Raw genomic sequence first — 15,413 nt, 5'->3', positions numbered from 1 at the left:
GATGAAGTGAAGGGCCAACCCCGGAAGAAGAGGGTGGCTGAAGACCAGCAGGACAGAGAAGCCTGGCATGTTTCAGTGTGTGGCCATGGTTGAAGTAGACACGTAACAGCAGATCCCCCTGGGAAGGCACGAAGCTGCTCATGGTGACTTCCTTAAGCTGGTGGCCTGTGGATAGCCACCATCTCATCTTCTCATCTTCTCTTCTGGATTGCTCAGATCCTATTTAACAGGTAAACTTGGAAAACAGAATGGAGCAGGCATGGAGGGGGTGAAAGGGAAAAGGGATGTTAGCATTCTTAGCATTGACATTTGTATTCATATGAATGTGTGTGTATATACAAGTGACATATGCTACAATAAATATTACCAGTCTGTGCACATAAATGCCTAAGCTACAAGGCAGAGCTTTAACAGTTAACCCCACTCCAATGCAGTGCGACTTTCACAAACCAATTTCAAATCCTTATATATTTAGAACAAGACAAATATAACAATCCTTTTTGAGCAACTGTGTTAAGCTTCACATACTTTATTTACATGGTGCTAGGTTTTACATATATCATCTCTTTAAAGCCTTTTCACCATCTCTAGGAAGGCATAATTATTCCCACTTTACAAATGGTGGGGGGAGAAAAAAAAAACCCTCTAAATCCCAAAAGTCTCCACTCTGGCACACAGCAGAAACCAAATATTAAAGTCAGATCTTCCTTTTAACTATAGAAAGGAAATATTTACAATGGAAATATCACAGTTTGAATATGCAGATGGTGTTTGCTCCATCTGAATATGCTCTTTGAAGATCACAAAATATTCTTTCTTAGAAATATCTTAGCAAAGGCTAGGGATGTAGCTTAGTCAGTAGAATGCTAGCCTTGCATGAAGGCAGGCCTAGATTCAATTCCCAGCACCACATAACCCGGGAGTGGTGGTGTGTCTAAAATCCCAGCAGTTGTTAGGGGAGGGGTGTTGATGAGCACAAAGCCCAGGCTGTTGAATATTCTCACTGCAGTCAAGGCCGTGTCCTCAAAGAATGGTGCTGGTTTCTAGCAGTCATTGGTTAGCCAGGCACAGGTTATGGTGGGGTGTGAGCTGGCAGGGAGTATATTTGTCCTGTCAATTCAGCTGTCTCTATGCAGAGGAACACACTGGCTCAACCTGACTGCCTGTTGCTCTCAGAAGTATAATGTTGAGTGAACGGAGCCAACAGATAGATACTGTACAATACTCTTCTGTGATGCCAGCACACAATTGAAAACCAACAGCACTCAAATCGCCAGGAGGGGTAAGGATGTGAAACCAGGAGGCAGTGACAGGAACGGTCTGTGCTAGGATCAGAGCAGAGACCATGTGCCTACATATCTTTATCAAAGGTCACTGGATGTGATTTGATGCATTTTACCATATGTGGACAATTTCAATGAAATTAGTTTTGGAGTCCCCTCCTTTCTTTTTCTTGTAGCAATGCATATATCCTGCCTCCAAAGCAGAGGTACTAACCTCTTTCTAGTTCTTTAGGGAAAATGCCTCAAGTCTCATTTTGGTTTTGTTCTGTGTGTTGTCGGGGATTGAACCCCAGACTCATGTATGCAAGGCATGAATCCTACCAGCTGAACCATGTCAGCAACCCATATCTCATTTCTCTGCCAGGTCATCCTGCCCGACCTATAGCATTTGTCTTGATCTAAGCCTATCTAGACTGTTCTTTCTTGTGACTAAAAGAGTTCTGTAACAAGGAAAATTCTGAAATAAATCAGATAATCCAAATACCTAAGAATGTTAACAGAGTCTGATGTTTTGTTCGTGGCTTTCTCCGTTCATGTGGCTTTCTCCTTTCTGGAATGATCATTTCCAGCTTGCTGCCCTTCTATCCCCATATGAATATTTCGGTGAGCTGAGTTCCACCAATTCCATTTGAGGACTGGGCTCATGGACCTGTGGTTGTTCCTCAGTCACAGTGTTCCTGGCACCGTGGTCCTTAGTCTTGCAGATCACAGTTGAGAGATATTTTCTTTTAGGTCATTCCTTGGGACTGTAGAATGCTAACAGGTATGTATGGTAGTTGCATGGGGGATATCAGAGTCCAAAGGAGCACTTAACTCTCCGAATTCCTGAAGAGGTTTCTGCATTAACCTGGGTCTTCAGGTCCTTGTGACAGCTCCATGGAGGGAGGGTACAACCGTCCCCCTGATCTGCAGCCAGTGATGCACATATGGACACAACTGTGTGTCTGTGCAGCGAGCACCACAGAGACCACCATCTATCTGCCACCACACCACACTCCATTGAGTACTGCAATTCCATTCTGTGCTGGCAACACAGCAGCCAAGCGTCTGAGTGTTTGCATCATTACAAATGCAATTAAAGGCAGAAGGAGCGTATCACTTCTACCATATAATTTTAACCTTTAAAATATCTCTCCAAAATCCTCTTCATCTTCTCATTTGAGAAACCTGTCATCATCCCAGGATCCCCAGAGTCAATTCTATGGCCGGTCAGCTGGCCCTTCTTAGCTGACAAGACCATATTCTGTACTGGCCCAGTGTCTAAACAGTGCAGGTGTAGATACCAGCTTGATGGCCCAGTTCAATAAGTCTGAGGACATAATACTAGGCAGGATACACCTTCTATACTCTTAAAAGTAGGAAACTCGTGTGGGTATAAGTGTGCACACTCTGCCATGTGTTATCTGAGCATGTGCATACAAGCACATACAGGCGCATGCACTGACTGATATGTAAACACTGACATGCATGGGCCTGAGTATGCATGCTTTGGTGTGTGTGGTATGAGTGTGTGCACACCAGCATTTATTTGTGGGTCTGTGTGTTTGCAGGATGCATCCATTATCTGGATACTTTGTTCTAAGTATAGATGTGTTGTCTGAACCTTTCCTTCACAGCCTGGTCTCTCTCTCTCTCTCTCTCTCTCTCTCTCTCTCTCTCTCTCTCTCTCTCTCTCTCTCTCTCCAGAGTCACCTGCTTGATGTTTGCCCAGCCCTGTTGGTCCTGGAACAGGACCCTGAGCTAATGACAGACTTCTAGCAGATTAGCTGTTCTGAATTAGGTAAATCACTTTGCCTCTTTGGTGTACTTCTTTTTTTTTTTTTTTTCTCTGTAAAGCAAAGTCAGGGCTGTTTAATTCACAGGGCTCATGGGAGAAATTGATGAGTAAACCTGTGCAGAGGCATCTTGTGGATGTTCATTACATATTAATAATAATCCTGAAACGGTATAAAATGGTTCCAAGCCACGTAACAACAAGAAATGTTCACTGAAATGTGCCACCGTGTACTTACTCAGACCTAGGGCACACCTAGGTTTTTTTTAAGAGTGCAGCATTGCCTCTAGGGCCATGCTGAACAAAACAAGAGCTCAAATCCAGCACAAGAGAAATAATATCATCAGAAAGCATGGTAAGCACAAGGGGTATTGAGTGCCTGGCACACTGCTGCACAGTAAACTAATTTTAATAAGTAGTGCTAAAGGGGAAAAGCCTATTATAATAGATATATAAACTAGTAACATGGTCCTGTATTACCCTTGTGGAGTATTAGGTGCTTCCCATAATAGAGCTGTTATGCTTTCAGAAAACTAGTAGCTAAGTGGGTTTGTTCATAGACTATCCCCAGAAATGATGAATAAGGAAACACATTGCCATATCATGATGGCTGCTGGGAATTTCCAGCTCCCTTATAATCTTTCAGGACCACTGTGTCCATGGGATCCTCTGATAAGCACTTGCCTGTACTGTGTAGCAATGGCATTTCAGCCCCCAGTAGTAGTTAGTCTCTAGGAGAAGATCAAGATAAAGTCGTTCATGTGTATGAGAAAGAGAGTGGCCAAAGAAGGCAGGGAAGAGAAGCCAGACAGTGATGGCTGCATTATAAAACTGGCTGCTGATATAGATGACAAGAATTGTCCCTCTGAGGGCATCTAGGAAAGGGTGAAGAGGGTATATACTTCAGGACTGTTTCACCAGGGCCTTCAGGAGCTGACAGGGTGACACCAAGTCTATCAGCCATCAGTGAATGCCGTGTGGGCTATTAGATCCTCAGCACTTGCAGTCTGCTGGGAACGAGAGGCAGAGCTGCAGCCTTAGCTAGGTTTTGATATGTGATGCACTCCTATTGGCTTCGGGGACAGGGAGCTGGCGGCATCTGCTTCAGCAGCAGATGGGCTACACTGCAAAGCTCTGCTTCACACACAGAGACCTAAATCCAGGCAGGGTGGCCTCAGATTCCAAAATGAGAAGTGTAAAAAGGAAAAGTTCGGGAAAAAAAAAATCAACCCCAAATGAGAGCTGTCTTAAGTCTAGCTGCATGGCACCCACATCTCCGTTTTATACACACACACACACACACACACACACACATACACACACACACACACAAATTGTTTGAATGTTCTATGCAGACCTCCTATTAGATACTTTAAGTATGGTGGTGAGCCAGAGAGACTGGCCATGCCGTCCTGGTGTGCTGGCAGAGATACCTACTCAGACAATCATAGGTTAGTAAGACAGTTGCAAAGATGAATCAGAACCTCAGCTGAAAGCAAATGCAGATGAGCAGATGCCACGGTCATCTTCTGCATGGCACCTAAGTGCAGATCTGAAGGCTGAGTACCAGGGATGAGGTGAAGAGGAAATTCTTAGCAGTTGGCTTAATATGTGCCAGGGCACTGACGTAAGAATGAGCTTGGTACTCTCCATGCATGTGTCTGCAATGTGTCTGGAACCTGGAGAGAAGAAGCACACAGAAAAATGAGCAGAGCAATGTCTTCAAGCAGGCAATCCAGATCCCTGAGAAAATGATGTGATATGGTTGGGAATCAAAAAGAACTAAGAGTCATCAGAAGGCTACCAAAGAGCAGAGCTGGACATTAGTTAGGTATTCTGAGTAAAGGAGTCACTTAGCCTCTAGTTCAAATGGCTCCATGTAAACCCAATGCAGACCCAAATTCACTCAAACTGGTTTTCTGTTAGAAAATGTCAGCCTCTCCTTCTCCCCTCCTACTCACTCTCCTCCTTTTCCATATATATACAATACATACATACATACATACATACACACACACACATACATACATGAGTCAATGTGAGTATACACCTGGAGAGACTATGAGTTCACCCCCACATCGATCTGCATATAAGTGACACCAGGCCCCATGCACCAGAGGTGCTTGCATTGTGCTGTGTCATCTGCGTCCCTGCAGCAGCATCCCTGACAATGATGTCATCTCCTCTCACAGACACAGAACTCGTAATTTAGGTGGTTTCCTTGGTGGACTGTGGACTAGATGCCTGCATCAGTTCACAGTGCCCCTTGTTTATAAAATTCAAATCATTTGTCAACCCCTGAAGGACAGAGATCTTTCCCTTTCCTCGAGGTCATGCAGAAGAGAGAAGAGCCTATTTATATCCTGGAAAGGTCTTCCAAAATTTTCAATGAAAACTGACTCTGAAATAAAATCAGCTTTTTTTCTGCTGTTTGTCTGCCACAGCATGAAGAAAATTCACAGTCCACCCTGAAAAAGGAGAACACCCTGCAGAGTGGACAGGGTGTGAAGTGCCTTGTTTCCTTAATTTCTCTGCTCTTTAATAAAGCAAGCAGTGGATCTGATCTCCAAGGATGTCTGTTTTAAACCCATTGTCTATTGTGATGGCTCTAAAGACCAAACGTGGATAATTTAATTTGGTCAAATTGTTTGGGGCTTCTAGCATATTTTAAAATTGTATATAAGAAAAATTATTCTACTCACCTTGGCCTTTTTATTTTCTTTAATTATTTCAGCTTTTTTGTCCATATTGGATGGTCAGAATGTATTTATGAAAGGCTCGTATGTACATGCATTCCTCTTCCAGTGCCTTCTTTCTTCTGCTGTTATGATATGCTGTATTCTAAGTGCTCAGATCCAAGGAGTGTATGCGTGCGTGCGTGCGTGCGTGCGTGCGTGTGTGCGTGCGTGTGTGTGTCAGTGTGCACATGTGTGAAGCTGCTGGCATTCCTTTTGTGTAAACTGTAGACCCCAAATATTTTTTTAATTTTTAAATTATTAATCATTTTATTCACTTACATTTCAAATGTTATCCCCCTTCCCAGTTATCCCTCCACAAATCCCCCATCCCATCTGCCTTCCCCTCCTCCCCTTTGCCTCTATGAGGGTCTCCTCTACCCACTTACACACTCCTGCCTCACCACTCTAGCATCCCAATACTCTGGGGCATCAAGCCTCCACAGGACCAAGGGCCTCCCCTCCCATTGATGTCCGAAAAGGCCATCCTCTGCTACATATGTATCTGGAGCCATGGATCCCTCCATGTGTTCTCTTTGGTTGGTGATTTAGTCCCTGGGAGCTCTGGGTGATCCAGTTAGTTGACATTATTCTTCCTATGGGGTTGCAGTCCCCTTCAGCTCCTTCAGTCCTTCCCCTAGCTCGTCCATTGAGGTCCCTGGGCTCAGACCAATGGTTAGGTGTGAGTATCTACATCTGTATTGGTCAAAATCTGGTAGAACCTCTCAGGGAAGAGTCATACAAGGCTTGTGCCAGCAAGCATTTACACAATGGAGTATTACTCAGCTATTAAAAACAATCACCCCAAATATTAAACACTGAAGTTCACCCTGCCCTTTGCCCTTCCTTCCTAACAAGGCTTCTTGGGTACCTTGGAACATAGTCTAAGACCTACTGAACAGTACTATGTGTCAGTGACAAATGGTGACACCACTCATTCTCCTCACCCATTTATGCCTAAAATGAGCATCCTCTCAGCCCAGACCAGGAAGCAACCCCTACCTCCATCCTGTTTCACGTTGGAGGTCTCCTCTGTGGTATCTCTTTTCTCACAATATCCCCTGGGTCTCCCTTACTCTCATCCGCTGGCCTTCTAGATACTGTTGCACAGTGGGACTTCTTCATTTCCAACCAGGACACTCTTTTCCTCCTCTTCTCCCTGTTAGCCCCCGTTTTTCTCAGGATGCTGTGCCCCATCAACATCACACGAGGAAATGGGAAGCTGGACCTGGAAGTGTCTTTACTAACAGGTAAGTGGGGCAGGCACTTTAGAGACAAAATCCTTTGTCCTACTTTGGTTTTAGTCTGCTTACAGCTTCTGACTGGTCCAAGCTTTCTCCATGAGAAAGTTGGTTAAGTTCACACCCGTCAGATGAATAGCTCGTCTCCTCTCTAGTAAATCTCCTATTAAATGGAAATCCCAGCAAGGCAGAAACCCAAGCCCCGGAGTTGAGCTCCTGAAATGGAACATATCTTAACAGTTCAGAAAGGAAGACACTAGAAGAGTGACAGCAAAAGAAGAGAGAGCATGGCTAGATGCTCATGTTGACTCTCCTCCTTCTATCTATCCCCAGTTAGGACACACAAATCCATCCCAGGGGCTCCGGGTCCCATCTGGCTGGCCTGCAGCCACTCTGCTGGAGCTCTAAGAGTACACCTGCTGTGTCCACAGTAACAGACCATGTGTCCAAACCCCATCTCTTCTCTCTGCCCTCTAGGCTACCTCACCACATTTCAAGCCTGACTGCTTGTACACAGCATGCTGGCCTCCTCTGCCTAGAGGGTTCCTGGTGATCGCCAGGGTCTCTTGACCACCATGGAGCCAGCACCCTCCTCAGTGTGGGAAGATCCAGGCAATGTTCTGGGATACGAACACTGTTCCAAAGGCTGGATCCTATTAAGGAGTCGAAGAAGAGGAGGTCTCCATGGCAAGCACAAGGGTTGAACATGTAACCCTGGGTAAAATTGCCCTGTATTCGGTATTTTCCCAGAGCAAGAGGGACAGTGTTCTATTGACACTGGGGGTTTCCTTGTTAGCAGCTAAGAGAGGCAGGGTTCTTGTGAAAAACTCCTATATTAACTAATGCACAAAATGTTCTTTCATTCAGTTTTGGTTAAAGAATTTTGGGGAAAAAGCTAAACATGCCCAGATATATTCTTGTCTTCCATCTTTACAATGTAAACTGAATGTAATTTTAATCTTTTAAAGATCTATTTTTATTGATGTTTCTTAAATGTTTTAACATCTTTTTTTTTTTTGGCCCATCATCCCTTGGAGATAGTAGAAAAGAAAGGATATGGGGGAAGTGGACCATTTAGAAATGGTTCTTTGGGGCAAATCTCATTTGTATTGTCAGGAAATCAGTGGTTCATTTACAAGTCAGCCGAGGCAGCTCGATCTACTTGCAGACATTGTACAAATATATCAGTAGCCTGGTTCGGTAGTGTCAGGATAGCAGCAGCAGTGGCACAACCTACAGGAACAGCCAGGCCTCAGCAGAATCAGTATGAGTCAGAAGGAGGGATTTTTAGACCAGTAGGGACTCCAGGAGGAGTTCTTGGTCATGCCTCTCTCAGTGAAGTGAAGATCAGCAAAGATGAAAGACCAAGAAGCAGTCTGTACAGCTAGCTCTACAAGTAAGCCCCAAGCTCCTTTCAGAGTCTGCTGAGTCCTGGTCATATTCCCCCCAAACATCTCGGATGCTCCATGTGTCTTATCTTAGCATATGAGTCTGTCTTAGCAAAACTCTATGAGTCTGTATTAGCTGACATCATTTTGCCTATTGGCCTGATTCCATGGAAGCAGCAAGAAGCCGAAGCACACCATCACTCTCTCCGTGGAGTTCCAACAAAAGGAGCTCAACTATTCAGTGTAAGGCAGACCAATACATGCATGTCGTTCGAGAAGAATCCTCTATCATATGTCCTTTCAAGTGCTTGCTTTCCCAGAGGAGCCTTTCATCTGTGTCTGCTTCAGGGAAATGTTTCTTTATGAGTCTGCCTTAGCAAAATGTCCTCTCACCTGTGTCCTCTTCCGCAAAACACTCCTTCCCATGTTTACCCCAACAAAACACCATCCGACACAGCTGACTTTCTAAAGAATCCAAAAGTTTCTACTTCAGCTGAGCATGCCCAGAAGTGTTCCTATCTGTTCTCACAACCTTGAGCTAAGCATCTCAGAAAATGCATCTGCCTTTTTTCCTTCTTGAAATCTACCCTTGAGTTGAGCATTCTCAAAAACATACCTTTTATACTGGGCATGCTTAGGAATGAGCCCGAGCCCAAACTACTTCCATACAAAACTGTATAGGTTCCCTGAACAAGACCCCCCATTCTTCCTTTATTCAGGGAAAACATTGCTTTTAAAATAGATATCACATCTCCTTTCCTGTTACAGGGCCTACACCTTCTCCATTCTTTTATTGTGCTTATGATTCTGCTGTCATGGAGAGATGAAACCACCATGTCAGGTTATATCTAGCAACCAGGAAAGTGTAGCAAAGGTAAGGTGAGGATTCTGATTCAATATCCATCCCAGCCTGGCTACAGAAAAGCACCTTGCTGTATGTCTTCATATATCTACCAGGGTGGGAACCACAGCTCTAAGTCAGCACAAGAGGATACAGGGAACACCATCCACTAACGGGGACTATTGTCCCTGAGTTAAAACACTGTGAAGGAATGAGGGAATTATCAGACTCAGGCACCTCACAAAACATGTAAGACTTAGGAAGCTCATGAAAATTATGAGTCATAAGGCCCTTATAGGAAGTTCCTCAAAGAAAGAAGTCTCCTCTCTGGGGGACTCTGGGGATGAAGCTTTCATGAGCCCACACCCTCACTGGGGTGGGCTTCTAGTGGTACACTGCCTTTGAAACATTATGCTCTTGTAAGTAACCCTAATAACTTCAAATGTTTACCAAACTAAACTGGGGTGAGATCATGTTCTGGTCTGTTGTCAGTCACCCTACCAAAGTGCATAGATGCTCACTCACTTCTCCCTAGTAAAGTAACATACTACACCCAGGTAAGGAGCAAAGGGAGTATATGGGAACCCACTGGGCTGATCAACTTTGAGAAAGCCCTCAGTCCTGACACCCATCTTCAAAAAGCAAGATCTAACTGGGGAAATGTGGGGGTGTGGACTGCAGCTCAACCCTTTGCCTTCTGTGTAACTTACTTCTCTGAGCTTTACATGGACAGAGTGGAAATTGTAAATCCTGTCTCAGAGGGTTGATAGGAAGGTTTATTTGAAGAGTCTGTGTGCGTCAAGCAATAGGCAATACTCTGGGGATATAATACTAAGAAAAGCCAAGCGTGGCTCCTGACTACACGGAGTTTGTAACCTAATGGGAGAGAGTGACATTCAGCAACTCATCTTTATAACAATGAAAATTTCATTAGGAATGAAGGCACTGAAACGTGGAGAGTACTGAGGAGCCTTTAGGAAGTGGAGGGAAGGCAGGTCGTTGGGTTTTCCTGGAGAGAAGAACAATGGCATGATGGGTCAGGAGAGCATCCACCGGGAGGGAGGCACAGGGAGTGTATTCTACAGTGCAGGTGGAGGGACAGAGTGCAGAAGATGGGCGTGGGCCCCAGGGTGACTCTGGGCAGGTAGGATGCTGTGAAGAGCATCTGAGGGCTACTGTAGCCATAGAGAAGAAGGCCCAGAATCACAGGCAAATGAGCAGCAGGAGGGTCATCATTAGTCCCAAATCCCAAGAGGCTCTTGTTTCCCCTGGGAAGCCAAGGTCCTCAGATCTGCATTAAGATCAGCATTCTCTACCTTTGGTGATTGCACATAGGATGGTGCAGTCACCAAAGGTAGACGCTGATGTGGATGTCAGGAAGTGCATGCTGACAAGAGCCTGATAATAGCTATCTCCTTAGAGGTCTGTCAGAGTTTGACATATTCAGAGGCAGATGCTCACAGCTAACCATTGATCTGATCAAGGGGTTCCCGATGGAGAAGCTAGAAGACTGAAGGAGCTGAAAAGGTTTGTGGCTCTATGAGGAGAGCAACAATACCAACCAACCAGAGCTCCCCAGGGTCTAAACCACCAGCCTGGGAGCACATAGGGAGAGACCCATGGCTCCAGCTGTATATGTAGGGGAGAATGGCCTTGTCAGGCATAGGTGGGAGAAGAGATCCTTGGTCTTGTCCCGTGAAAGCTGAACACGGGAGGGGGGGGGGGATTTGCGGGTGAGGAGGTGGGAGTAGGGGGTAGGTGGGGGCACATCCTCATAGTAGCAGGAGGAGGGGGGATGGGATAGGAGGTTCCTGGGTGGTGGGGGGAATGGGGTAAGGGGAAAAATCTGAAATGTAAATATAATATCCAATTAAAAAAACAATCAGCATTCTCAGGAGGAGGAAGCCAGGGACAGACACCCTTTAACTAGCACCTGCCCTGCCTATTCAGCCAGGATGGAGCATAATATTCAGCCTTATACATCTCCTAGTTGGAAGAGCAGCAGAGGCGCCAAGTATCCACTCTGTGAGTTCCTCCTCCAAGCTCCCACTTAAGGAGAAACCACTGCCTACCCTGCCCTTCTGCAGCTGTGTGGAACAGGAAGTAAAACTCAGTAGTCCTGGGGCCTTCCAGCTCTTTAAAATTCCTACATCTTGTGTTTCTCCTTTATCTCTTTTAGTGTAGGTAATTAAGAAGGGAGGGGAGTCTAGAAACTCCTTTTCTGATCAGTAATTCAAAATGCTGGTCTCCTGTGACATTTTTGCCATTATTATTCTTAGGTCAGGCCTTCATGAATTCTCCAGGAAAAGTTCCCTGCTGGGACGCCAAGGGAGAATGAATGTAATCTTTGAATAATTTTGTATTTTTTAATTACCCTTCCTTTTCTTCTTAAAGCACTGTATATAAATAAAGGTGACTGTAACAGTCTCACGAGTTAGAGATTTGTAAAGCTGGCTATTTAATTTGAGTACAAATTAGAGAAGCAAGAAACTTTGTGGGTATTTGTTGAGCCAAAAAATACCCATTCAGCTGGATGTGGTCATGTAGTTCTATTTAGAAAGAGGTGAAAATAATTCACGTGACATTTAGAAACTCCTGACATTTCAGTTTTATAATGAGCACCACTGGGGTATCCATGGCCTTGAGAAGTGCTCCCACCCCCCTCCCTCTCAGTTTCCCTCCCTCCCATGTACTCTCCCCTTTCTGCCCCCTATGCACATACACAGGTCTGCTTGATTCATGCTCTTCCCCCTCCTCACCTAACCTGTCCTATAGAAGGCACTCTAATAGCTTAGCTAATACCAGCATCTTCTTCTCTCAATATTGTATAGTGACTATAGGATCCTGAACTTGTTAAACATGTCAGCATACTCTATTAGAAATGCCTCTCTGATTCTGTTCTAGCTAGAGATGCACATGGTGAACCATTTGGCTAGTGAAATGTGAGCACAGGCTAGACCTGCCCAGAATTATTTGTTGATGCATGCAATGAGTAGCCCAGAACTTGACTTTAGACAACAGCAACCTTGATCTTAGTTACCCCATCTTGAGTGTAAATGCCAAGGAAAATGACTATATATATAATCTTGTTTTGAACCACACAATGGTGGCCAACAACTATACCTGCCAGCATACCTGGAGATAGAAATTGATAACATGCAATCCCCTGGAGCTATGAGAGCCCCAAGACAGATACGTATCAGGCACACTGTCAGCGATGGGCCCCTGCCGCTGTTTCCAGGCTCCAGTTCAAATCTTCTACTGCCCATGATCTTTAGATTACTTTCAATGGAACCTGGAGTGGCCTGACACCAGGACTTGTATTTGGCAGCTGTAAGCCTTAACAGCTCTATGCTGGAAGGTCCTAAGCCTCCCATGGATTCTTTTCTGTGTCTGCATCATCTCTCTGCTTGGAGTTTATGATAGCCTCTCAATATTGCAGACTTTGTAGTACTTTCTTGGCCATTTTTTAAGCTGCACGTGTGCAAATTGTCCTGTAATGTCTTAGGGTTGGTATGAGAGCTAATATTTGTAACTTAGATTAGAATAAAATAATCTACGTGACTGGTTAGATGGCTCAACAGATAACGATTCTGGGTTTGATCTCAGTGATTCACCCACCAATTTCTCTTAAGTTTTCTGACTTCTACAGATGTGGTCTGGGATGCAGATACAAAGAGAGACAAAATAAATAAAAATTTAAATGAAAAAAAATCTGTTTGCCAATGGCCAGCTATCAAAATAAATCAGATTACTTGGCAAATTGCAACCAACAGAACTGGCATGGCTTGTGAATTTATTGGTCATTCAATAAATTCTGACATAGTAGAAAGACACAATATGGCCATTTGTGTTTCTGCCATGGCCCACTCATGACAGATGTCAACAGAAAATGATGGAAAACAGAAGTGACTCCATCGGTCTGAGTCTGTACCTTCTACCTTATTCCTGCCTGGAAAGTTGACTCTGAGGGGACCAGAAGACAAGCAAAAGTCATGCTGACTTAGAGCCATGCTGATAAATCTCACATGAATAGACGGGACAAGCAGAGAGTCAAAGGAAACCTGGACCCAAGCTCCTCCTTCAGCACTTACACCAACCTAAAACAGGCTCTGTGGGACCCATGTTACTTGTAATGAAACTACATTCATGAAGATAGTTACAGAGTCAAACATGTTACCCCAGTCTGCATAAAGCTCCCCTGTCCAGGGATTTTTCTGTCTCTCTTGCCTGGATCACGGTCATCACGGTCTGAGATGGAACATCATAACAAGACAGTTCTCCACTATCTGATAATAATTTAAGACAACGGGTACTTCTACAGGCCCCACCCACCTACATGCTGGAAATGAGAAACAGCATAATACCTAGAAGGCCCAGCCCAGTTTCCAGGAGCACAGTGAAGACCTCCTGCTATTGGGAAAGCCTCATAACATACTTGCTGGACTTCAGATGCTCAAATCCCTTCGTCCCCATACAATATCAGTGTAATACAGCTACCTGTATTCACATGACCTCAGACCTCTTCTGGTACAAGAAGCAATGCGTCCTTCTGAGCATAGCCTCCTACCCTACCCAGGCATCAGCACTGTCACTCTGGTGACACTCTTCTGGACTAGCTCTTCCACTGTAAGTGCTTGCTACATCTCCTATCTCTCTTTGGTCAACTTCCACAGGCACTTCTGTGCCCTGCCCCAGTTCTCGATGACCATCTCCTTGCACAGACTGATGACACAGTCATCTTTGTGTTGGTGAATTAAAGAACTTCCCTTCCTTCCATCAGACTCTAGCCTCTGCTCTCCAACTGACAGGTCAGCCTAACATCCCATTTGGATGATTCCCTAAGAGTCTTCAGCTGAACATGCTCAAACTTCAATTTTTATTTGATTAAAACAAGGAAGCAGATACCGTTTCATTTCACACATATTAAAAATGGCTATTATCAGAAAACAAAAACAACACACGTCAGCCAAACTGTAAAAACAAAGTTAAGACATTGGAGCATATGTTTTCTCGGTGGGAACTTAAAATGTTGCAGTCTCTGTGGGAAATAAAAATACAGTAGTTTCTAAAGTAAAAACAAACAGAATCCTCATTGATCTGGACATTCTGCTGAGCATAAATTCCAAAGACTAAGTGCAGAGAGTCCAATACACATCTGTGCAGCTTTGTTCTGAACAGCACTGCTCACAACAGTCCCATAATCAACATGTGGAAACAGAGCAATTGAACCACACCAGATAACTACAAAAGCAAACTGTGCCATAGACACACGTGGAATGTTATCCAGCTGAGCAGTAGAAGGAAACCATCTGTAGTGCCGAGGCATGGAAACCAGGGCCAACCATGGGCACACTAGGCAAGAACTTCACCCTGAGGTATGCCACAACCCCAAAAGAAAGGGAATTGAGACTTATGTTACAACATGGGATAGACTTGAAAATACTGTGCTAAGTGAAATAAAGCTAAGTAAAATCAAAGGATAGAAACTGGAAGATTCCATGTATACAAAGTACCTAGAGTATTCAAACTCATAGAGTTAGAAAGTGAAACATTATGGGATGTAGAGCAAATGGAAAGCTGTAGTTAGCCACTGGGGAAGATGATTCTCTCCCTAGTAACTCTAGGCTGTGTGCTCTAGAGCTGTTAGTTTCCAAGTGGGGAATGAGGTTCCTACTCTCCTGTTGCCAAAGAGATGACAAGCACTGCCTGCTGGGTTGGCTAGACTATAACAGATCCTGGTTATCAGAGGGAAAAGGATTGTGTAGCTGGCTGAAGAGTGAGTGGTGTCCCTGCAATGCAAGAGATCTGATGGGGTGGATGGTTCATGTCCAGTGATTAAAACTGACAGAGAGCTGGCTGGATGGTTCAATGGGCAAAGGTGATTGCAGCCAAACCTGAAGATATGATCCAAGTTTGATCTCTAGCATCCACATGGTAGGAGGGAAAAACTCATTCCTGAAAGCTCTGTTCTGACCTCCACTCAGGAGCCATGGTAAGCATGTTCAGGCCCCCATATACACATAATAAATGCATGGGATAATAAAAATGTGCACAAAATTGCTGGATACTTACAGTCAATTTATACATGACTGTGAATAGTCTAGGATCAGCAAACTATAGCCTACAGCATTTTATTGTGACACTGCAA

General features: G+C 44.4%; 1 protein-coding gene across 1 annotated transcript in view; it reads right to left on the bottom strand.

Annotated features, from left to right (window-relative positions):
• Positions 1-497: 497 nt before the first annotated feature.
• Positions 498-15,413, bottom strand: part of Mthfs (methenyltetrahydrofolate synthetase) — a 65,653-nt gene continuing 50,737 nt past the window's right edge. The window contains exon 3 of the mRNA XM_034484104.2: positions 498-4,736. Within this exon, the coding sequence (XP_034339995.1) occupies positions 4,543-4,736 (194 nt within the window). The 3' untranslated portion in view covers positions 498-4,542. The remainder of the gene's footprint in view (positions 4,737-15,413) is intronic.

Source organism: Arvicanthis niloticus, chromosome 21 (genome assembly GCF_011762505.2).
Source record: "Arvicanthis niloticus isolate mArvNil1 chromosome 21, mArvNil1.pat.X, whole genome shotgun sequence".
NCBI lineage: Eukaryota > Metazoa > Chordata > Mammalia > Rodentia > Muridae > Arvicanthis > Arvicanthis niloticus.
Note: the sequence above shows the minus strand (reverse complement) of the source record. Positions and strands in the feature narration are given on the sequence as shown.